General features: G+C 39.1%; 2 protein-coding genes across 2 annotated transcripts in view; one reads left to right on the forward strand and one right to left on the reverse strand.

Annotated features, from left to right (window-relative positions):
- The window catches only part of LOC138170728 (serpin B4-like), a 427,261-nt gene that overhangs the window by 384,815 nt on the left and 17,753 nt on the right, over positions 1 to 24,693 (reverse strand). The window lies entirely within an intron of this gene.
- The window catches only part of KDSR (3-ketodihydrosphingosine reductase), a 59,900-nt gene that overhangs the window by 2,992 nt on the left and 32,215 nt on the right, over positions 1 to 24,693 (forward strand). The window contains exons 2-5 of the mRNA XM_069100235.1: positions 13,088 to 13,177; positions 17,624 to 17,680; positions 23,053 to 23,118; positions 23,287 to 23,382. Of these exons, the coding sequence (XP_068956336.1) occupies positions 13,088 to 13,177; positions 17,624 to 17,680; positions 23,053 to 23,118; positions 23,287 to 23,382 (309 nt within the window). The remainder of the gene's footprint in view (positions 1 to 13,087; positions 13,178 to 17,623; positions 17,681 to 23,052; positions 23,119 to 23,286; positions 23,383 to 24,693) is intronic.

Below are 24,693 nucleotides of genomic sequence, written 5' to 3' on the forward strand. Positions count from 1 at the left end.
AATCCCAGATGGGGTCATGAAGAGTCGAACATGACTGAACAACAAGCCCCTTCTAGACTTTATGCTTTGCTGACATAGCCTTCAGAAACTCAGGATTCACTCTATACCTAGAATGAACTAGAGGATATCAGTGGAGCAGTTTATTCTAAATTAGAAAAGTCAACTCTTTGTTTCTTGTTTTGAGTGATTCGGGGGACTTCAGCTAAACTTGACTACTTTCCTTAAAATTGGACTGTAGCCCATACAGTAGGCTTTATACTCTGAATATTTGCTGTGAAAGAAATGGAGAAATGTCTTATTTTTAACTCTTCCTTATTAATAAATCTGCAGAGTTCCCTGAAAATAATACAAGGATGTCAGAAACAATGGACATGCTAATTCACCTGAGATTACCATCAGTTGTAAGATTATCTATCAGGAAAAAAGACTGAAAGCAAAATTGTCCCTGTGAGATTTACTGGGAAGGGCCAGGACAGAGAAGAATGGTGTTAAATACAGATTCTTATATCTATGGAAGTAGTCATCATAATTATTTTCATAGAAATTCCCAAAACAGTCCTTATTACTGTTTATTTTTTTTTTTTCCTTATTTTATAAATGGTAAAATTGAGGCACAGAAAGGATTCTGGGATTTAAGTCATTCCACTAATCATAGTCTGCAAATGTTAGGAAAACCTCTATGGCTGTTTCTTTGGAAAGAATTAGAAAAATAAGCAGTGTGATGCCAATCTCTGAAAGACACTTGACCAACCATACTTTTCATCAGAATTTTTTTCCTCTAGAAATCGAATGTCAGAGCTCAAAGGTCCCTTGGAGACCTTGCCTTTATGTCTCTCATTTTATAGAATCCATTTGGCCAACCAGCCTTTCTAATTGCCCTTGATAAAAAGCAGAAGCAGCTGAGAATAATGGTGAGGGAGAAATTTTTAAAAAGTAGGTTAAAATGTTGCCTTTAACTGTCTGTCACCTGTGCTCAGTGCAACTGAAGCTGACATCATCTTTTTTCTTCCAATTCAAGCAATAGTGTAATTGCTATTTTTTTAATCTAGCGCAAACAGTTCCCTTTTTAACCTTATAAATTTAAAACATAGTCAAGAATATGGTTTTAAAATGAGGTTTTTCGATACCTTTTGTTTGTAGATAACCTTGACTTCTGAATGCACCCCTCTCCATTTCCTTTCCAGAAAGCACTAAATTTATAATAATGTCATGTGAATTTACACATGCATTATTATTATTACATTCTTGAATAATTTTCAAAGGGAAACGGCAGTTCAGGAATACTAACCAACATGTCAGCTAAGTCTAACAGCACATGCAGCATTGTATACCTGTTACCTTCCTCCCCAACCCCCCCCTCTGCAGAAAAGGTGCATTTTTTCATTTCTTTTCAAGGCTTATCTAGGTTATGATAATTACACAGCATTTAGTTTCCATTTTTTGATTCTTTTTCACTTTGTTGAACTAGGCAGTACAGTGGATAAAGTGCCAGGCTTAGAATTAGGACTCACCTTCCTGAGTTCAGATTTGGTCTCAGACACTTACTAGCTGCGTGACCCTGGGCAAGTCACTTCACTCTGTTTGCCTTAGTTTCCTTATCTGTAAAATGAGCTGGAGAAGGAAATGGCAAACCGCTCTAGTGTCTTTGCCAAGATGACCTCCCAAGTGAGGTCACAAAGAGTGAACAAAACTCTGAATGACTCAACAACAACAATAACAACAACATTATTGTGAATGTTGCTTTCCTGGTTCTGCTTGCTCCTCTCCTAAGTCTCTCTCTTGAATCTGATCTGTGTTAAGAAAGAGTTTTACCTGGATGCTGACAAGATTATTTGAATTGTTAGCTTGTTGCCAAAGAGCTTTCACCTTAGCTATGAATTTTGAACTCCATCTACTCTTGTGATGCAATTCTACCCTATTTAATGGAGAATGCAGTAAATGTTAGAAAACAAAACTTTACATTTGTACGGTGTTTTACAGTTTGCAAAGTTCTTTCCCATACCTTCTCATTTTGAGCTTCACCACAACCTTGGGAGGCAGTCACTGGAGCTGTAATCCTAGTGTGGTGGAAAGAAGGCTACTTTTACAGTTAGAGGATCTGGGTTTGAATCCTAGCTCTACCATATGAAGGGCAGTCCTCTCTACTCTTTTGGACTCCTTTTTCCTCATCTATAAAATGATATGGTTGGAGTAGATAATAAGAGCTTAAATTAATACAGAACCATAACATATGCAAAGTGTTTTGTACATTTTTGATTCCCTACAACAACCCCATGAGATAAATGCTATTATTATCTCCCTTTTTACAAATCAGGAAATTGAGACTGAAGTGATTTCTCTAGGATTACATGGTAAGTATCTAAGGCAGGATTTGAATTCAGGTCCTCCTGCCTCTTAAGTCCAGCCTTCTATCTAACTACCTTAGGTGTCTTCTACCTTTGATCACTTTTAACAGATGAAGAATTTGAGCCCCAGAAAGTAACCTTAATAACTTGTCTGAAGTCATAGGGTTAGTAATTGCTAGGACACGGATGAGGACTCAAGCCTTTTGGCTCTTAGCCAAATGAAGTACTATGATTGATTGCAGCTATTCACAAACTTTTGGGTCTCAGGACTACTTTACATTCTTAAAAGTTATTGAGGACCCTCCAAAGAGCTTTTGTTTATATGAGTTTTACCTGTCAATATTTACTATATTAGAAATGAAAACTTATTATTATTATTGCTTTTTTTTGGGGGGGGAAGGCAGGGCAATTGGGGTTAAGTGACTTGCCCAAGGTCACACAGCTCTAGTTTTGACCTCATGGACCCCCTTAAAGGGTCTCAGAGACCCCAAGAGGTTCCCAGACCCTGCTTTTTTTTTCTGATTTATTGCTGCTAACTTATTGAATCTTGTGGGAAGAGGGCTGTACTTGTTAGAAAGTCAAGAACCCTGGATTTGAGTTACCTATTCTTCACTAATCAGCTATATGAGTTTCAGTTAGATAAATTGAGTCTTGGGGCAGCTAGGTGGTGCAATGGATAAAGTGCCAGGCCTGGAATTAGGATGACCTGAGTTCAAATTCAGCCTCAGATATTTACTATCTCTATGACCCTGGGCAAGTCACTTAACCCTATTTGCCTCAGTTCCTCATCTGTAAAATGGCAAACCACTCTAGTATCTCTGCCAAAAAAAACCCAAATGGGGTCATGAAGGGTTGGACATAACTGAACAAAAAAAGATATTGCTTCTTTGAATCTCAGTATCTTGTAGTGGCAAGTACCCCAAGCGTCCCCAGGGTTTGCTGCCAATACAGGTTCTTGGATTTGCTTTGATAAAGGAAAGCAACTCAAAATGGGATAACAAGCTTACTTTAATCAGTCAAACATGTATCGTTTATCTAGTTCAGGGGAAAAAGGTCAGCACCCCGAACTTCAGAATATACAGACAGAATTATCAAGATGGAGAAACAGATCAAGTAGACAGTTTTCAAACTGTCCAACCATTACATCCATACCCAATCAACACCTGGGTTTCAGCATCTGGGTTTTTCAAAGCCGAGGCGGGGCTCTCAACAACGGCTTCCCAGAATCTAGATCAAATCACAGAACATTTCTCAAAGTGAGCCCCAAAACAAAGCTACACATCAGGGCTTATATAGCTTTCTCCTGGCTCAGAGAATGTAACAACCTTATTAACTCACTGCCCAATCAAAAAGTATCTACTGAAAAACAAGCCTCCCACCCCAGGCTCCAGGTGCACTTTAGCCTAGGGTCAGGGAAAATCTTAAAAATTTACATTGCCATTACATAGCTTCAGCTGTAAAATGGAGGGATTAGATAAGGTGCCTCTCATGTCTCTTCTAACTGATATTTCATGAGTCAAAGTAGGGGAAAATTGTATGGAAAATTTTGCTGTTAAGTATATCTTTAAGAAATGACTTCACTCAACTTTGTGTGATTTCTAACGTGTCATGTAATGGAAAAGATCATATGAGGTATTTAAGAGGATGGATTTCAGTCCAATGAACACCTAGTATTTGTGACTAAGGGTGCTTTTACCTTTCTAGAAAGCATTTACTGCTGTAAGTTGGGTATAAGTTGGAAAACATCTCTGGAAGAAGTGATGTAGTTCTGTAGCCTCTCACCTTAATAGTGCCAAATTACCATTTGTCCATCCTTCCCTCTGACCTAGCTTCTACTTGGTATCTCTCCCAGTCATTCCAAAGGTCTCTTCCTCTCTCTGATCTTGTTGAACTCTAATGTTTACCTGTCTTATACTTCTTCTGTTCTCAGTCCTTTCACATTTCAACTTTCCACAATTCTGAAGCATGAACTGGGTATAGGGAGGACACTGTGCTTGCTGCTCAGGGAGATAATGATAATAATAAATGAGCAATGTAAATGAGAGTTGTTATTCAGGTTTACAGAGCTCTTGTCCCACATCTACTCTTTGAGGTACTGGTAGTACAAGAATTATTGTGGTCATTTCATAGGTGAAGAAACTAAAACTGAGGGAAATTGAGTAACTTGCACAGGGTAAATGGCCAAGCAGGATTTAAACCAACTCTCCCTACTCCAAGCCCAGTGATTTTCCTACTGCATCTCAAATGCCTTTTGAAGAACTAAAAAGTACAGATAATTCACAGTATCTGACCATATAAAGTTTTTTGGACAGTGTAACTTAATCCTCATTAAAGGAGAAGTATGTTAAAGACCTACCAAGTAAGATGCTCTGTGACATATGATAAATCAGAGGAGGCTGCAGGCTACATAGAGATGGCATTTGGCATTGATTTGAAGGATCAGTAGGAGATTTAGGACAGGTAAAGGTGGAACAGAGGGGCGTTCCAGATATAGGGAATATCATGAGCAAAGGAGAGCCCATGCTTCTTTTGGGTAGACCAGTTTGATTGGAGTAGAGAGTTCATGGATCAGTCAACAAACATTTTTTAAACATTCATTTTTACAAATTTTGAGTTCCAAATTTTCTCTCTCCTTGAAACAGTAAGCAATTTGTTTCAGGTTATACCTGCTCAATCATGCAAAACACATTACTATATTAGTTGTGTTATGAAAGAAGACAGACCCAAAGGGGAAAAAACATTAAAAAAAATACAGAAAGTGAAAAATAGCATGCTCCAATAGGCATTCTGACTCCATCACTTCTTTCTCTGGAGGTGGATAGCATTTTTCATCATGAATCCTTTGGAAATGTCTTGGATCATTGTGTTGCTGCTAATAAAAACTAAGTCATTCACAGTTGATCATCGTACAGTATTGCTGTGTACAATGGTCTCCTGGTTCTGCTCACTTCTCTTCGCATCTGTTCATATAATTCTTTCCTGGTTTTTCTGAAATCTGCTTGCTCATCATTTCTTATAGCACAGTAATATTCCATTATACTAGTATGCCACAACTTGTTCAGCCATTCCCCAGTTGATGGACGTCCCCTCCATTTTCGGTTCTTTGCCACCACAAAAATGAGCTACTATAAATATTTTTGTGCAACTAGGTACTTCCTCCCCTCTCTCCCCCTTTTAAAAATATCTTTGAGGTACAGACCTAGTAGTGGTATTGCCGGGTCAAAGGGTATCCCTGGTTTGATAGCCCTTTGGGCATAGTTCCAAATTGCTCTCCAGAATGGTTGGGTAAGTTCACATTTCCACCAACAGTGTATTAGTGTCCCAATTTTTCCACATCCCCTCCAAAATTTATTGTTTTTCCTTTTCTGGCATATTAGCCAATGTGATAGGTATGAGGTGGTATCTTAAGAGTTTCAAAAAAATTTGTTAAGTGCTTCCTATATATCGGGTACTGTGCTGAGGGTTGGGATACAAAGAAAACGAAAATAGCCCCCCAAGGGGCTCAGGTTGCAATGGGGAGAAACATGTTTTTGTGTGTTTAGACATATGTGTATGTGTGTGTGTGTATGTATACACACAGAAATACATATATCTATATATGAAAGATACATCCAAAGTATATTCAAGGTTACTTTAGGCATTAAGAGCTATTGTTTTTGTTCGTCCTTCATTCTTTTTTTTTTTTAAGCCATTGGGGTTAAGTAACTTGCTCAGGGTTACATGGCCAGGTGTTTTGTGTGGGTGCCAAGTATCTGAGGCCGGAACCAATCCCGGGTCTCCCGACGCTGGGGCCGGCGCTCTTACTCACTGCACCACCTGGCCGCCCCCCATCCTTCATTCTTGAAGAGGACCAGTGACATCACGAGGGTGATATCTTAGCTTCATGTGAATTGGATATAAGTGGGACAGAGATGTGCAAGATCTGCCTCACTCTCTCCTCCAGAGTCATCTAAGTCCAGTGGCAAAACAAAGGTCAAGATGACTGGTGATGGCCCAGAATGCAGTGGGTGACCTTGGCATCTTTGATGTCTGACCAAGCATTAAGAGCTAGTGGAACTGGGAAAGGCCTCCTTAAGAAGATTTTATTATTTTCTTGAAGCAAGAGGTAGATTTAGGAAAATAAGCATTCTAGGCATAGAGAATAACCAGCTCAAAGGCTGATGGGAGTGGAGCTTCATGTGTGAGGGACAGTAAGTTGGCCAATATGGCTGGACCTAAGTGTATGTGTAGGGGAGGAAAATGTAAGAAGACTGAACAGGCCTGGTTGTGAAGAGCTTTAAAGCCTGGATCCAAGAGATTATCTTGGGAGAAGTAATAGGGAACCAGTAAAGTTTATTGAGGAGTGGGGATAGGGATGGGTATTGATGATATTTAGACCTGTTCTTCTGGAAAGTCATTTTGGCAGCTGTGTGGAAGATGATTTGGAATAGGGAAAGACTTAAAGGAGGGAAATTAATCAGGGGACTAATTCAATAATCCAGGTGAGAAGTGGAAGAGGGGCCTGAACTTAAGTGGTGGCATTATGGACAGAAAGGAGCTAGGTCTAGGAACAGTGAGATAACACTGGGCATGGAATCAAGAAGACCTGAGTTCAGATCTGATCTCAGACACTTAATATATTTGTGACCTTGGGCAAGTCACTTCACCTGTGTTTGCCTCAGTTTCCTCTGCTGTAAAATGAGGATCATTGTGGTACCTACATCCCAAGGTGGTTGTGAGGATCAAATGAGAGAATAATTGTAAAGTTCTTAGCACAATGCCTGGACAGAGTAAGGGGCATAGAAATGTTAGCTATTATTATTGTTGTTGCCATAATAATAATAATAATTATGGGGGCAGCTAGGTGGCACAGTGAATAGAGCATCAGCTCTGTAGTCAGGAGGACCTGAGTTCAAATCCGGCCTCAGACACTTACTAGCCGTGTGACTTTGGGCAAGTCACTTGACTCCAATTGGCCTCCAAAAAGCAAAATAATAATAATAACAATTATTATTATTAATATGTCATGGATACAGAAACCACATGATCTGACAACTGACTGGAAGTGAGTAAGAGTGAGGAGTCAGGGCTGACATAGAAGGTGTGAACCTCAGTGGGTAGAAGGAACCGTGGTGCCCCCAACAGTAATAGCAGAGGTTAATAAGATTGAGATAAGGCCAAAGAGGTAGGAGGTTGTGTCTTGAATGACTATGGAGTGTCTTGAAGGCACAAAATTTACATTTTCTTCAGAATTCAAAAGGTGCTACTCAGGGTTTTGGAGCAGAGGAAGGGAGTGCAGGCTTGTGGAGGACAGGGAAGGACTATTGTCATGTCTGTTTTTGTATTCCCAGGACCTAGGTCAGTGACTTGTACATAGTTTATGTTTGTTGAAGTGAGTGAATAAATCTATATATTAAAAAAAAGTCTGGTATAATTAGAGGGAAGAGAAGATGGAGGCAGGAAGCCCTGTCAGCATCTCACGTTGCTGACCACTGCTTTGGACTTTTCTTTATTTCCACACTCTCTCACAGCACTTCTGTATCTCTCACCACTTCTGGTCTGGCTCCTCATCTTTCCGACCCCCCACAGTGGTGTCTCTCATGGTGTGTAGTCTTCAGCCACTTCTCTCTGTATATTCACTCCTTTGATAATCCTAGCAGACACTGGCATCTTTATGATGATTACTTCTTGTTTAGTTGTGTCTGACTACATGACCCCATTGGGGTCTTCTTGGCAAAGATACTGTCATGGTTTGCCATTTTCTTCTCTGGCTCATTTTACAGATGAGGAGACTGAGGGAAACAGGATTAGGTGACATGTCCAGGGTCACAAACCAGTAAATATCTGAACTCAGGTCTTCTGACTCCAGGCCTGGCATTCTGTCCACTGCACCACCTAGCTGCCCAATGACTCCTAAATCTTCATTAAAACTTATCCATAGTCGAGGCGGCTAAGTGGCATAGTGAGTAAAGCGCTGGCCCTGGAATCAGGAGGACCAGAGTTCGGTTCTGGCCTCAGACACTTAATACTCCACCCCCCCAACACACACACACACAAAACTAGCCTTGTAACCTTGGGCAAGTTACTTAACCCCAGTTGCCCTCCAAAAGGCAAAAACAAACAACTATTTGGGGCGGCCAGGGGGTGCAGTGAGTAAGAGCGCTGGCCCCAGACCCGAGATCGGTTCTGGCCTCAGATACTTAACACCCACACAAAATAACTGGCCATGTAACCTTGAGCAAGTTACTTAATCCCAATTGCTTAAAAAAAAATTATCCAACATGGATCAAACTACATTTCCAAACTTATTTCATGTTGGAATCAACATGGTATAGTGCTGACGTTCTTAACCTGGGATCTATGAACTTAAAAAAATGTTTTAGATGACTTTATTTTAACATAATTAGTTTCCTTTGTAATTCTAAGTATACATTCAAAACATTATTCTGAGAAGGGCTCCATAGACTTCACCAGTCTTCCAGAAAGGCTCATGACACAGACAAAGTTAAGAACATATGAGATAGTAGAATACATCTTGTATTTGTAGTCAGAAGAACTGTGTTCAAATCCTGGCTCTGCTATTTATAATCTGCACTACTGTAGAGCAGGCCTGCACGATCTGTGGCCCGCCAAATAATTTTGGGTGGCCCAGCAAAAAATATAGAGGAAAACATCCTTTGTATGTAGAAGAAATCCTTTGGTGGGCCAAAAGGATATCATATCCTGTGTTCATATCCTGCTTCAGATGTTTGACCATGGGCAAATCATTTACTTACTGTCTGCTTCAGTTTCCTTAACTGGTAAATGAGGATAATAATGGTACCTACCTCTCTGAGTTGTTATGAGGATCAAATGAGATAAATCTGTAAAGTGCTCAACTGATTTACAGACAGCCTGGTGGTATAGCGAACAGAGTATCATACCTGGTGTTAGGAGGACTCATCTCCCTGAGTTCATATCCTGCCTCAGACCTTTCTAGCTGTGTGACCCTGGGAGAGTGCCTTAACCTTCTTTCCCTCAGTCTCCTTATCTGTAAATTGATCTGGAGAAGAAAATGGCAAACCACTGCAGTATCTTTGCCAGGAAAACTCCAAATGGGGTCATGGAGAGTCAGACAGAACTGGAAAACAACTGAAAATCAATAGTTGCCTTATAAATGTTTGTTCGTTTCCCCTTCCTTTAGGCAAACCACTTCATTCCTCTGCAACGCAGTTACTCATCTATAAAATGAGGGGTTAATTAGATGGTATCTAAGATCTCTTCCCCATCTAGGTTAATTATCCCAGGATTCTACTCCTTCATACATTCTGTACTCCTGACAAATTGGCCCAGTAATCATTTCCTGAAATCAGTATGGTATCTCCCATCTCCATGCCTTTTTCAAGGGCCGTATCTCCTATGTGGAATGTACTTTCTTCGTTTCCAAGTTCCTTCATCTGGAGTAGCTCAGGGTCTGTGTCCAGCAGCCTCTCCTGCCCCACTCTTTCCCTCCTGGAATTACTTTGTATTTGTCTGGGCATTATGTTGCATATCCCCACTAGAAGGTGGTAAGCTCCTTGAAAGGGAGGAGTGTTTGTTGTCTTTGTATCTTTAGCACTCAGGACAGAGGCTGGCACATAAATATTCACTGAATTAAATGACCCTGACTGGCATAGCGTCTCCAACTGAATAACCAAGTTCAAGGTCAGCTTACCCAAACTTGACCTTATCTTCCCCCCAAATCTCTTCTTGCTTGGCTATCTGTCAGTGGTATTATCATTTCCGCAGACAAGTGGGTGGGCATTATCATTTACCCAGTTGGTTTCATTTAGCTAGACATTTGCTCAGACATATGTCTGAAACATTTGTTGTATAACAGGGGACTGCAGTTAATAGCTTTGGTTTCTTTTCTTCTCCCTCACCTCGTATTTTCTTAATTCATAAATCCATTCAGTTGTGCATAACACCTTCCACGTTTGTCCTTTTTTGTTCCACCCATACTAACTATGCCTTTCATTAGTGTCTTCCCGAGTTGTTGTAGTGGCTTCATAGCGTCTCCACTCTTCCCTCAGACGTGCTCCCCAGTCATCACTCTGCTTCCAGACATTTTTCTCATGCATTGATCTAGTAGTATTACTCTGCTCAAAACCCCTCGACTGCCTACCAAGAAAAGTTCATACTCATTTCTGATTGTTCAATTCCTTCTGGAACTGCCATTTTAAGAAAGTGTCCAGGCTAGCAATGTTTGCTCTTTCATTCTTCCCTGTGACCTTGTGGTCTATCATGTCCTGGCTTTTCCACAGTGATCCAGCAGCCTTCTGAGCCAAGAAGATCACGCTATCCCTGCAGCCCTTCATCTGACTGGTCAGTTCCTTTTCCAACTTTTTTTTTAGGGAAAGGCTCAGCCATGTTCATACCTTCATTCCTCTCTGGGCTTTGCTTCTGACTGTGGACTATTTTCTTAACCATGTCCCAGTGAAAGCAGACCCTGTAGAGCAGAACTGTCAAACACCTTCTTCTTCACCACTTTTCACCTTCCTTTTCTGTATTTTCTTCTCTCATGAGTTCTTCAAGGGTAGAGATTGTCTTTCTTTTTGCTTATATTTGTAGTCCTGGTACTAAGCACAGCATAGTGAGTGCATCATAAATCCTTGTTGACTTGACTTCCTTTCACGTTGCCTGGCCATTAAGGTAATCAGTCAATCATCGAACATTTATCCGGTTCCTACTGTCTGCCAGGCACTGTGGTAAATGCTGGGGACACAGAAATAAAAGCAATATAGTCTCTGCCTTCAAGAATTTTATATTCTAACAGGGAGATATAATGTGTAAATATTCAGAAAAAATAGAAGGTAGCAGTCTAGGACCACCCTAATTTCCAAGGCTTATCTTAAACTATTCAGTCAGTCCAGCCTGCTTGTCTCCTCCCAGCCTTCCTGGCTTTGTGCCTTTGCTCAGTTTCCTATAACTAGGATGTCTCACTCAGTTCTCTGTTGTTGTTTTAATGTTTTCCCCTTTCTTTAAAGTTAACTTCAGTGCCACCTTCTTCAGGAAGACTTTTCTGGTTTCTATTAGTACTAGCTTTTCCCCTTTAAAATCTCACACTATGTTTTGAGCTTTCCAATGCACTTTTCATTGTTAATTGAACTGAATTGGAGTAATTTTGATTTCTAACCGTGATCTTTTGGTAAATTTGGTAATTTAACCAATGGCATACCTCTAATAGTACGAATTTTAGGTGAGATAAAAGGAAAGGAGAGTGCTGTACAGGATGTTGTGCCATTCAAAGGTAGTTGGTTGAACAATAATGATGATATTTAATATTTTTTTAATTTTTATTTTATGTTTATTTTTGATTTTTTGGAAGGGGGAGGGCAGGGCAGTTGGGGCTAAGCAACTTGCCCAAGGTCACACAGCTAGTAAGTGTTATGTGTCTGAGGCTGGATTTGAACTCAGGTACTCCTGACTCCAGGACCGGTACTCTATTCACTGCGACACCTAGCCACCCTGATATTTAATATTTGTAATAGTATAATAATAGCATTTTTATAGATCTTTAAGATTTGCAAAGTACTTTACAAACATATCCTATCTGATCCTCATGACAACCCTGTGAGGTAGGTGCTGATCTAATCCCAGCTTTATAGATGAAGAAACTGAAGCAGAGGTTAAGTGACTTGCCCAAGACCATACTGCTAATGAGCATCTGAGACCAGATTCAAACTCAGGACTTCGGCACTCAAGGCACACCTCACTATCTACTGTGCCACCTAGCTGTTGAAAAAAGTGGGGATGTTTAGCCAGGAAAAGACTTACTGTCAGTAGGACAGAGATCTTCAAGTACTTGAAAGGCTGTCATGTGAAAGAGGGATTCTTCTGCCTGACCCCAAAGGGCAGACCTAGGAACAGTGGATTACAGAGAAATAGAATTTGGCTCCTCTGTCCAAAAGGGGGCAGGGGCTGCCTTGGGAGGTAACAGAAAGACTTTTATCACTGGAGGTTTCCAAGTAGAATCAGACAGGGATATTGTTTTGTTTTTTTTTAAAGCAATTGGGGTTAAGTAACTTGCTCAAGGTTACACAGCCAGTTATTTCTGGGTGTGGTACTAAGTATCAGAGCCCGAATTCGATCCCAGGTCATCCTGACTCTGGGGCCAGTGCTGTTACTCACTGCGCCACCTGGCTGCCCTATAACAGGGATATTGTTGAGGGAATTCCTGTTCAGGAGTAAGTTGGACTGGATAGCCTTGGGTCTTTTCCTTCTAGCCTTGAGATTTTGCAACCTTGGCATAGTAGAGTCACACTTCTATTGGACCCTGAGGCTGAACAAGTTACCATTTACTTGTTTGCTAGATTTACAAAGCCTCTCCCCTGGAAAGGGCCCAAGGATAATAGTTGTAGGTGTCTGATTTATAATTTGAGACTGGCAATGTGTTTCTTGAAAACATATTTTTATTTAGTATCACATGCATCTTTACTTTTGGAATTTCTTGAAACTACATGACAGCTCAAATGCTTATCCCTTAAAATGTTACTTCCTTCCATCTATTTAGGATTACACAGACTTTAAACCATTTTCACATACATTTGATGTGATGTAAACAGGGCTTATTATATGCATTTTTATAGACCTAGGTGTATCAACGCCTGCTCTAGTGTGTTTTCTATTGTATATTTGTTTTTCATGCTTTGACAGATATCTGTCTTGAGTAATCTTCCCCTCAAAGGAAATTAAAAATGTTGAGATCTTATTTCATTTATTTGGTTTTTTGTTGTTGTTTTTAGGTTACGGGAGGATCCAGTGGCATTGGAAAATGCATTGCAATTGAGTGTTATAAGCAAGGAGCATTCATAACCTTGGTTGCAAGAGATGAGGTAAAATTCTTCATTTATTATTTTAAACTTAGCAATTCACTCACAAGTTTTATGGGGTGAACCTTTATGTACTTTTGCTAAAAATGGCTTTTATATCCATGATTGTGGTCTGCTCTCAGACTACCAATGGTCTGAGAGGGCCCTTAACACGGTTGGTGGGCTTACTTATACTTTGAATGTTTATAGGATGAGAGCCAGTACATTTTGTTATGACATGAATTAATAATTTTAATAGGGTCCCATGGCTTGTAATTGGCAGGGCCAGGACTAGAATAGCTGAAGTCTGTCTTTTGCTTACTGTTTTTTGGCATCCCACCAGCCTACACATGCTATTTGTATATGCATGGGGAATATGAGAGGCATAGAAAGTATTGATATTCTGTCCGAATTCTCTCATGAGTTGTTTATAGTTAGACCATTGACTGGTCAGAGCTAAGATCAGAATTAATTAAAATCAAGAATAAAATATAACAGTGAGAAAAAGATAACAGTGTACAATTGAAGGAACTTAACCTTAAGCTGGTTAAGCAAGTAATTGACAATCAAATATGAACTAGACAGTGGAACTGACACTGACTATAATGTTTTTATTCAGAAATTTAACCAATGTAAATTAATTGCCACAGTTTGGAGACCACAAAAGTACCTGGGAGGCATCTTAGCAAACATCTCAGTTACTTCTCCATCAGAGAGAGATAACTGCTAAATGCAGTATTTATTTAAAAACTATTTACAAGCTCATTTGTAGACTCATTTGCAAGATATGGTGAAGAAGGATAGTAGACAGTTATGAGCAGTATCCTAGTGCAGAGAGAAACAATAGAGAATAAAACAAGTTAAAAACACCATCACCACCACCACCGCCGCCACCACCTTGGCAAGATATACAATCAAGCAAGTCATACAGAGCATTTTTGGGGATGAAAATGAAGGGAATAAAACAAAGAAAATTGAAGTTTGTAAAAATCTTAATAACACAATGTTTTCTTGGTCAAGGACAGTGGATCTTCTACACTAGGACCTAATGTCATAATCCTGCTGTGCATATAGGGGAGGTAGAAATGGTACTAAAAATAACAAAGATGGGGGAAACAACCAGATTGAAGCAAGTATATACAAAAGAAGATCCGTGCTGGAGATGATACAGTTGTGAGTATATTGAAGGACTGATAAAAGGTATCTGAACAAGGAGATTACAAAAGGTGGGAGGGGAAAATCTTACACCTTATCAATACTGGAAAAGAAGACCAAGAAAACATCAGTAAACTTTCTAGCCATATGTGCATTTACCCATCAATAGATCTTACTAGCTGTATGACCCTGGGCAAGTCACTTGACCTCTCTCTGTATGATTTCATTTCCTTTACTATAAAGTGAGCATAAAAATAGTACCAACTGTACAGAGTTGTTGTCAGAATTAAATAATATGATTTTTTTTCTTTTTGGAGGGGGGAAGGCAGGGCAATTGGGGGTAAGTGACTTGCCCAAGGTTACACGGCTAGCAAGTGTTAAATATCTAAAGCTGGATTTGAACTCAGGTCCTCCTGACTCTAGGGTTGGTGCTCTACTCACTGTGCCATCTAGCCACCACTGCCTGGCACGTAGTATGCCCTTAATAAATGCTTATTTCCCAAAGTGGATGCCCATCAATTGGGGAATGGCTAAACAAATTGTGGTACATGAACATGATGAAATATTGCTATCCTGTAAGAAAAGATGGGTGTAATGAGTACAAAGAAGTGTGGAAAGATCTACATGAAATGATGCAGAGTGAAGTAAGGAGATCCAAGAAAACAATATACTTGGTAACTACAACAGTGTAAATGGAAAGAATAAATATGCATCAAAAGATAAAAAGTGGGCGGAAGATCAAGGAAGACTCACATGAAGAAATCTGAGAGGATGCTTCCAACCTACCCCTTCATGAAGCTGGGAGGGCCACAAGTGTTATACATTGCATATGTTTTCAGATTGTTTTTATTATATGAATCAGTTATGCTGTGTTTTTTCCCCTTCTCTAAAAATACTATTTGTTATTTGGGATTACTTTCTGGGAGGGAGTGGGGGAGACATATTTGGGATAACTATGATGAAATAGGAAACAGAAGATATTAATAAAAACAATTAAAATTTTTTTTAATTTTAAAATGCCTGTTTTCTTCCTTCCTTCCCTCCTTTCCTTCCTTTTTGCCCTCCTTCCTTTTTTTTTCTTCTTTCCAAGCTATCTTGTATTTAATTACCTTAGATGTAATATATTTCTATTTCTTCACTTTATATTGATGCTGTACATATTCATATATGCACTTGTTTCCACCATTAGAATGTGCATGAGGATTGTCTCATTCTTTGTAACTGTAGCCCCTGGTCCTAGCACAGCTTCTGGCAAACAAAAGGAATTTAATAAACACTTGTTGATTGATTGATTGATTGATAGAAGAGAATGCCACTTTATAGGCTCTTTTACAACAAAATGTCTCCCATCCATCCATCAAAATCATTCAAGATTTCTTGAGAGATGTAACAGAAATAACCCTGTGATAATAAACACCAGGCAAGACATAAATTCTTGGCAGTGATGCTCGTCTCTGTGACAGAAGAAATCCAGTTCAGTGTCCACACTGAAGAGGGATTTTTCTGTGAATGCAGCCATCCTTTCAAAGCTCCTGTTTTCAGGTATTACTGTTCATCCTTTGTTCCTGAAGCAGACCAATGACATCAGGAGGATGATGTCTTGACTTTCAAGTGAATTGGATTTAAGTGAGGCAGGGCTGTGCAGGGGTCTTCAGCCTCACTTTCTCCTCCAGAGTCATCAGAGTCCAGTGACAAGACATAGGTCAGGATGACTGGTTTTCAGGCGATATTTTACTGATTGTATCAATTTCTCGAGAGAGTTTGACCTGCCCATCCTTATAGGAAAGACTGATTGGAAAGAGAATTTCTATTTCCCAGCTTACAACATACATTACATACATTTGAATGGATAGCCTTTAGGGCTTGGGTGTGTGTGTGTGTATGTGTGTGTGTGTCTATGTGTGACATACAGTACAGTTGGATGACAGGGAGGAGAAGAATGGTTTGGATTCCCTTTCAGGAAATTACAAAGCTTTTTTATTGACCCCAGAACACTTCCCATGAAAGCAAAGGTCCTTCCTTTTAATTCTGTATTGCTGTCTGGCAATTAGGCACAGAATATAATAGTTTAAGAAGAAGTAAAAATGAATGGTCCACGGTGGACCAAGCAAGTGGTACCATACAACCCGTGTGGAGCCCCAAAGACTAGAAGTAAAAGACGTTATCAAGGAATTATATAGTGGAAGATGGACTGGTCATGTGAGAGATCAAGAGTTGACAAATGCACAGAGTGCTCTACTGTTGCCCTAACTATGTTAGGAGATAGGAAGGAAAGTCTCCTGCACTTTGGGTGGGTTGATGCCCTGGAGTGTGTACTCATGGGAGGACAGAGGCAAGTGTCACACAAGATTTCAGGGCATGGAAGGGAATTTCTCAATCCGTTTGAGTTCGAGAGTATTGTTATTATCTAGCCATGGCTGTTTCACCAGCTGAGCTGTAACCATATATAAAACAATAATTTACAAAGATAATAGAAGAGATAAGTGAATTTTGCAATATTTGCCTTTAGAGTACATAAAGGTAAAATATATGGTTTCTTTGTATTGCAGACTTACAGGAGTACATTTCTCTTATTTGATAGGAAATTATAAGATTGGTCCAAACATTCTGAAAAGCAATTTCAAACACTGTTAAAAAAAAATGACTTAAAGATCCATACCATTTGGTCTAGAAATTTTTCTTCAGGGTATATACCCTGAGAAGATCAAAAGATACAAAGTAAAGTCCTGGATATGGAATTATAAGTTCACATCCATCGTAATTTGAGCAATGCAAAGTCACAATATGCTTGTTTTTGTGTCTTTGCATAATGAAAAAGGACTGATTTAAATATTTATATGCAACATGTTCACTCATCCATTAACACTATAATTCAAGCTTTGAAAAAAATCTTTTTTTTTCTTATTTCTGCTCTCTTACAGGAGTAAGTTTAATAAATTGGTGCCTTTAGACAAAAGAAATAGCTCTTCCTATAGGTACAGCATGTAGAATATCATTAATTGGTTCTATGAAAATATAACAAAAAAAGTTGGAACTGAGTGGTTTTTGGAAATGATAGTTGTAGAGGAACAATCATAAATAAGGGAATAGGTCAAATGATATTCTATTGAGATTTCAGAACATTATAGAGAAGCTTGGTTATAATGTGCTGATTATGGTATTGTGAAGAGTTTCGGTGAGGGCCATATTGTACTTTTCTAAGGTAACATCTTTTTTCCCCCAACTGTTTAGTAAATGTTTATGTTTTGAGTTACTTCCCCTCTTTCTAAGAAACAAAAGAAATCACCCAGACTAATTGCTTTCCATTGGTTTCAGAACAAGTTGCTCCAGGCAAAGAAAGAAATTGAAAAACACTCTATTAATGATAAACAGGTAAATCACTTCCCTGTACCATTTTTTTTTTAATGTGCTAATCACCCTGTGGCTGGTCCAAAGGAAAAGAATGGCTTCAACTACTAACACTTACTTGAGAGCTTATAGAATTTTCCTGATTAAAGTGCCTGTGAGATGGTTTTTAAAGTGACTGAAATTCTTTTTAGTTACTTTGGAACTGGAATCATTAACAGAAAACACATATAGACAGAAACAGAGATGTTCAGATAACAGAATTTCAGACAGGAGAGACATTTTCCCAGGCAAGGCCTGAACTCAGTTATCTGTTGAATGAATGACCACACAAACTCCCGTGGGGCAGGTGGCAAGAAATGCCTTCTTTTACTATATATCTTGATCATATATTTGCTTGATAGGAGGAAATTTAGAATTTGCAGTATCTGTCTAGGTAGACTAGACCCCTGGCAGCTGGCTTCTAAAAACTGAAGGTACAATTTTTTCTTCCTAAGATGGGGTTAAACTTTAACTCTAAAGATGCTCTGAGTGGGTTGTGGATTCTCTATAATTAGTATCTTTTTTATTGGGGAGTATATAAATTTTCTTAATTATGTGACTTTTTGTTTGTTCAATGTTGGGAGGTTAATGCTAAGAATATTCAATCCTGTTTTAAAAGAAACTCAGAAGGGGCAGCTAAGTGGTGCAGTGAATAGGGTACTGGCCCTGGAGTCAGGAGGACCTGAGTTCAAATTTGACCTCAGACACTTAACACTTACTAGCTGTGTGACCTTGGGCAAGTAACTTAACTCCAATTGCCCTGCCTGCCCCCCCTCCAAAAAAAAAAAGAAACTCAGAAGAAAAAATATAAAATCAGGTATGATGTCCAATGACTAAAAAAAAAAAGTTAGAAGTTTTTTGGTGCTTAGTGAATTTCTGTTCTAGATACTGTCCTACCTACACCTTCTTTGTCCAATCCAGGGATCTTCCTTCTTTCGTTTTTTTCTCTTTCCATCCTTAAACTTCATTATCATACTCGTGCTGTGTCATACATGTCTGCCTCAGTACAGCGCAGTGAAGTACCTAAGACAGATGCCCTGCCTCATGGGTCAACATCTCATTTATTCAGATTCTCTTATGGCTCTGTTGTGAGCTTTGGTCAGAGCATGCCAATAGCCAGAAGACTTCCTGTCCTCTCTGCCCCTCCTGCCACGTCATACGACATTTATGACTGAGATGGGGGTGGTTTGGGTTAGAAGTGGTTTGGAGGACATATGCCAGAAGATACAGGCACAGCTCCTGCTCCAGCAGGTCTTCCTCATCTCTCCCTGTGTTCTTCACCATTAGGGGCTACTAAGCACCCTTATCCACCCTTATCAGTGGAAAGGCTTCAAATGAGACACAAGAGTATCTCTTTATTAATGAGTGTAAGTTCATTGAGGGCAGGGACCGTTTCATTTTTGTCTTTGTATTCCCAGCACTTGGCACAGTGCCCGGCAGATGGGTATTTAATAAGTGCTTATTGATTATCACAAAAATATTATCAACTCCTGCTTGAGACTAATGGAGGATTCAGACAAAGGCCCTGAGAGGCTCAGGCTAGCCCGATTGCTGGATACGAAAGCCTGTTTATCACATCACTGCCTTACACACACATAACTTCTTTGCTACTGGTAGTTGAGCAAACTTTAGCCAAAGGATTTCCTTTGTGGTAAATGGCTTAGAGCCAATCTAACACATCAAAAAAAAATAATTTTTAAAAATTGATCATATGATTTCCAGATCCCTTTTCCTTTAGATATTTTATATTTTGTCCTGGGCGATTGAAAAAACAAACAGATCTGTGTATGTTGAGCTGAGGTTGTCCCTGGAAGTTAGGAATGCCTCTTGTTTATTTTATGGAAATGAATTATTTCTTTCTTGATTTCTTAGGAACTGAAAACAGTTTATTGTAGTTGATTCATGCATCCTATCTGACATACTCAATGACAGTATTTTCTTTTTATTTGGTCCCCTACCTGCACACTTTTCCTCAGTTACACCATAGAATGATAAGGCTGAAACAGATCAGTCAGGTCCAACCATTATGAAGAACAATTTGGAACTATGGCTAAAGGGTGAGTAAACCATGCATACCCTTTGACCTAGCAATGCTGCTAATAGGTCTGTATCCCAGAGAGATCAAAGAAAAGGGAAAGGACCTATCTGTATAAAATATTTATGGCAGTTCTTTATGCAGTGGCAGAGAAATAGAGATTGAGGAGACGCCTATCAGTTGGGGAATGACTTCAGTAAGTTGTAGTATACAATTGTGATGGAATACTGTTGTGCTATAAGAAATGAGACTTACATGAACTGATGTGGAGTGAGGTGAGCAGAGCCAGGAGAACATTGTGCACAGTAACAAATATTGTATGATGGTCAACTGTGAAGTGACTTGTCTGTTCTGATCAGTACAGTGACTCAAGACAATTCCAAAGGACTTAGGAAAAATGTTGTCCACCTCCAGAGAGAGAACTAATGGAAGTCTGAATGCAGATTGAAGCATAATTTTTTAATGCTTTTTAAAAATTTTTTAAATTTCTTTATTTTTTTTCTGCAACATGACTAATATGGAAATATGTTTTGCATTATTTCACATGTAAAATTGACATCATATTTCTTACCTTGTCAATGGATGGTGGAGGGGCTGGAGGTAATGAGAGAATTCAGAACTCAAAATTAAAAAAAAAAGAATGCTAAAAATAAATAACATTTTTTATTAATAGAGAAAAGTTATCAGTCAGTCAGTAAAGAAACATTTATTAAGTGTGTGCCAGACACTGTGCTAAGATATCTTAAAAAAGGACAATCCCATAGTTCTCCAGATAAGGAAATTAAGGCCCAAAGAAATTAAGTGACTTTCCCAATATCACATTACTAGTTTGATGGCTGGGTTAGACTAGGACCCAGGTCCCCCATTTCCCAGTTCAGTGTTCTTTCTCCCTGGCTATATTGTACTATAATCCACTTGTCACTGAAAAAACAACTTAGATTCCCCTCCTTCATCTCCTTCCATCTGTGGCAGCAGATTTTAATAGCTAATAACAGTAGTTTATATATACATGTGTCTCAAATTTCATATGTATGTGTATACACACACACTTATTACACCACCCCATTAGTAAAGTGCTTTCCTCACCAAAGCTTTTCTGGGAAGTCTTGTAAATACTGAGTATTGGCCTTTCCTCTCATAAAGGGCCAGATTGAATTGACTGGTGAGGAAGAATAGGCTGTGTCTCTTTACATTGCACTATCAGACCAAAATAGTCTGTGCTGGTATGGTTGGATTCCAGTTGCCCTCCGTGGCCCATTTTGTGCCACCACTGGTCCAGAGGTCCTTTGGATAAACTGGTCAGTTCTAGAGTTGGATTTCGAATCTACCCCAGATTGCAGATGCCTCTCTTTCACCCACCTTCTAGTCTTTGTTCCCGTTGTCACCATGGTTATTCAGGTTCTCACTGCCTTTTTTGCTGGATTATTTGAAATAGCTTCCTAACAAGTCTCTCTGCTTTCAGTCTCTGTTCTCTCCAGTCTGTCCTTCATACAACTGAAAAGTAATCTTTCCAGAGCATCACCATTCCCTTGTTCCCTTCATTTGTGATGCACTGTGATCTTCCAGCCCCCACTGGTGCATCATGTCTCTCCCTACAGACATCCCTCTGGTGGCACTTCCTCTATGGATCTTTCTCTCTAGCTTACATCCTCCCTCCTCAGGTCTCTCACATCATCCTGATGGGTCTTTTCCTTTGCAGTTTTCATACTTCTTGTAGTATGCTTATTTGTATACATTTCTAATCCCCATTAGATTGTGAGTTCCTTGAAGCAAGAGTTGTGTTGTTTTTCATTTTTGTATCTCTAGAATTTAGCATAGTGCTTTGTACATTTTGGGAAGAAAAAGGTGGGAACTTCTGGGGTGCAAACTCCTTCTACCTATGCAGATCAGTAATTTATTTATAACTTTTAGGCCTCAGTGGTTGCCTGGGGGCACTGGGAATTTAAATAACTAGTTCTTATTCACATAAGCCAGGTAGGTCTTCCTGACTTAAAAGCTACTCTTATATCCACTCTTTGACTTTGCTTTTTGCTTTGCACTTAGTAAGCTTTAATAAACGTTTCTTATTGGAGCATTAGGTCCAAGGTGGGATTCCTATTAGATATCCTGACATACAGAATGAGAACTTTTTCCCCCAATATATTTTTATTTCATTAAATATTTCTCAATTACAGGTAAAAAAAAATTAACATTGATTTTTAAAAAAAATTTGAGTTCCAAATTCTTTCTCTCCCTCTCTCCCATCCCCTCTCCTTGAGAAGGCAAGCAATTTGATATAGCTTATGCATGTGAAGTCATGCAAAACATTTCTATATTAACCATGTTACAAAAGAAAACATAAAAAAAACCTACAGGAAAAATAAAGTAAAAATAGTATGCTTCAGTCTGCATTCAGACTCTATCAGTTCTTTTTATGGAGGTGGATAGCATTTTTCATCATAATTCCTTCAGAATTGTCTTAGATAAATTGTATTGATCAGAATAGCTAAATCATACAGTGAGAACTTGATTTGGTTCTAGGATACAAAAATGACCTGGGACTCTTGAGCAGATCCATGAAACTCTTTTATAGTGAAAGCTCCAGGGACTTCCCCCTTTCCTAATTCAAGCTGATTTGGAATTAAGCTGCCTGTGGGGTGGGGTCAGATGCTACTTACTGTTGGTTCCTCTTGAGTTTAATATTTGGCCTGCAATTTGGAATCACAACTGCTTGATCACAGATAAAGCAGTCTTTGACAGACACAATATTGCTAAGGTTTTAACATTTTTAACATTGTTTTCCGATTGTTTTTCCTAGAAGTCAAATAAATGCTCTCTTAGGTTGCTTCAAGCTGTTTAGCTTGTTGGACTTGATTGCTGAAAAAATACTTGCCTCTTTTTTTTTTGCTTTTTGGAGGGCAGTTGGGGTTAAGTGACTTGCCCAAGGTCACACGGCTAGTTTTTTTTGTGTGTGTGTGTATGTGTGTGTGTGTTAAAGTGTCTGAGGCTGGATCTGAACCCAGGTCCTCCTGACTCCAGGGCCAGTGCTGTATTCACTGCGCCACCTAGCTGCCCCACCTTTTTTTTTTTTTGTAAATAGCATTTTATTTTTTCCAATTTCAGGTAAAGATAGTTTCCATTATGCATTTTTTATAAGATCCTGAGTTTCAAATTTTTTCTTCCTCCCTCCCATTCCCCTTCCTTAAGACAGCAAGCATGTCATACATGTGCAATCTTGTAAACATATTTCCATGTTAATGACTTGCCTCTTTTAAAAGTAAAGATGTTGAGAAATAGATTAGCAGGTGTGTAAACGTGTTTTACGACTTTTTTTTTTAATCAGGTCGTGCTTTGTATATCAGTCGATGTATCTCAAGACTATGGACAAGTGGAGAACGTCATTAAACAAGTAAGAGCTTTGGCCCACTGGGCCTAAGTCATCAAAATTCTTTTTACATTATTTCATTACATGGGCTAAATGAAGGAATTTGTTAGCCTTTGTAATATTTTCTTGCATTTTTAAGACTTTCACATCTTTCATTAATCAAGACACCTGCAGCGATGACCTTTTTTCTAGGCACAAGAGAAGCTGGGCCCTGTTGACATGCTTGTAAACTGCGCAGGGACATCGGTTTCAGGAAAGTTTGAAGATCTTGAAATCAATTATTTTGAAGTGAGTAAGAATGCTTTCCTTTTAATAATTAAATATGTGAAATGCACTCTAATGCTGCCCAAGAGGGAATAATGCTAGTTGAAAACAGTAGGCTATATCTTGAATCCTTTAAGATTAGGGAAAATGGACCCATTAATGGTAAATTAGAACTATCTCAACTTTTTTTTTTGAGGCAGTGGGGGTTAAGTTACTTGCCCGGGGTCACACAACTAGTAAATATCTAAAACTGAATTTGAACTCAGATCCTCCTGACGCCATGGCCAGTACTCAATCCACTGCAACACCTAGCTGCCCTTATCTCAATTAATATATAGGACCTATCACCATCAAAGCACTTTTAGAGTTTTGCTTCTGTCCCAAAAGAAAATGCCATTAGTTTTACATTCTCTAAAGTACAATTTTTAATCTGATAACTGATTTTTTTTTCTTAATATATTATTGAGGTCTCTCTCAGTCTGAACACTGATTTCTTCCTCCTTTGAGCTGTGTTACTTACATTCTCTTGTTTCAACTAAAAACCCAAGATACCTAGAGGCCAATTCTCTTGATCTGAGATCAGTGGTTGAAGTATCCTTGTCCATCATCCACCAGCTTTCCTACTTAATCAGATCATCAGGAAGTAAACAGAGTAATTTAAAGCTTCTTTATCAGTTATGTAAAAGGGGTACTTGGCAAGGCCCATCTTCCTTTTAACCCACGAATAACAATTGATGAAATTATTTTTTTCCAGTAGTTATATAATTAGAATGGATTGGGAGGAACTCTCTAGGAGAAAATTGTAATAGTCCAAGCATGAGATATTAAGGGAAGAGAGGTAAGCTGACTGTGGAAACATCCAATTGAAGAAATAGTACAGAGGTCATTGGCTAGGCCAGGGGTGGGGAACCTGAGGTCTCAAAGTCACATGTGGCCTTCTAGGTTCTCAGGTGTGGCCTTTTGACTGAGTCCAAGTTTTACAGAACAGATCCTTTTATTGAGGGGATTTGTTCTGTGAAGTTTGGCTTCAGTCAAAGGGCCGCACTTGAGGACATAGAAGGCCACATGTGACCTCGAGGACCTGGGCTAGGCTCTTATACTGGTTTAAAGGGAAAAAAGGAACTTTAAAAACGATTCCATGACCATGATTCTGTGTTCCTGGGGGAAACATGTGCATGTCTACGTGCTGGCTAGAGAAAATTAATATGTGTGTCTAGTGGAAGTATCTACAATAATTAAAAATAATAATAATGTGCATTTAGCTAGTGCTTTAAAATTTTACAAAGCACTTTACATACTTTTTAAAATTTGCTCTTTCCAAAAGCCTTGTGATAT

This window comes from Petaurus breviceps, unplaced genomic scaffold, assembly GCF_028583685.1.
Source record: "Petaurus breviceps papuanus isolate PSGF00001 unplaced genomic scaffold, PetGlider_PUasm1.0 38, whole genome shotgun sequence".
NCBI classification, from domain to species: Eukaryota; Metazoa; Chordata; class Mammalia; order Diprotodontia; family Petauridae; genus Petaurus; species Petaurus breviceps.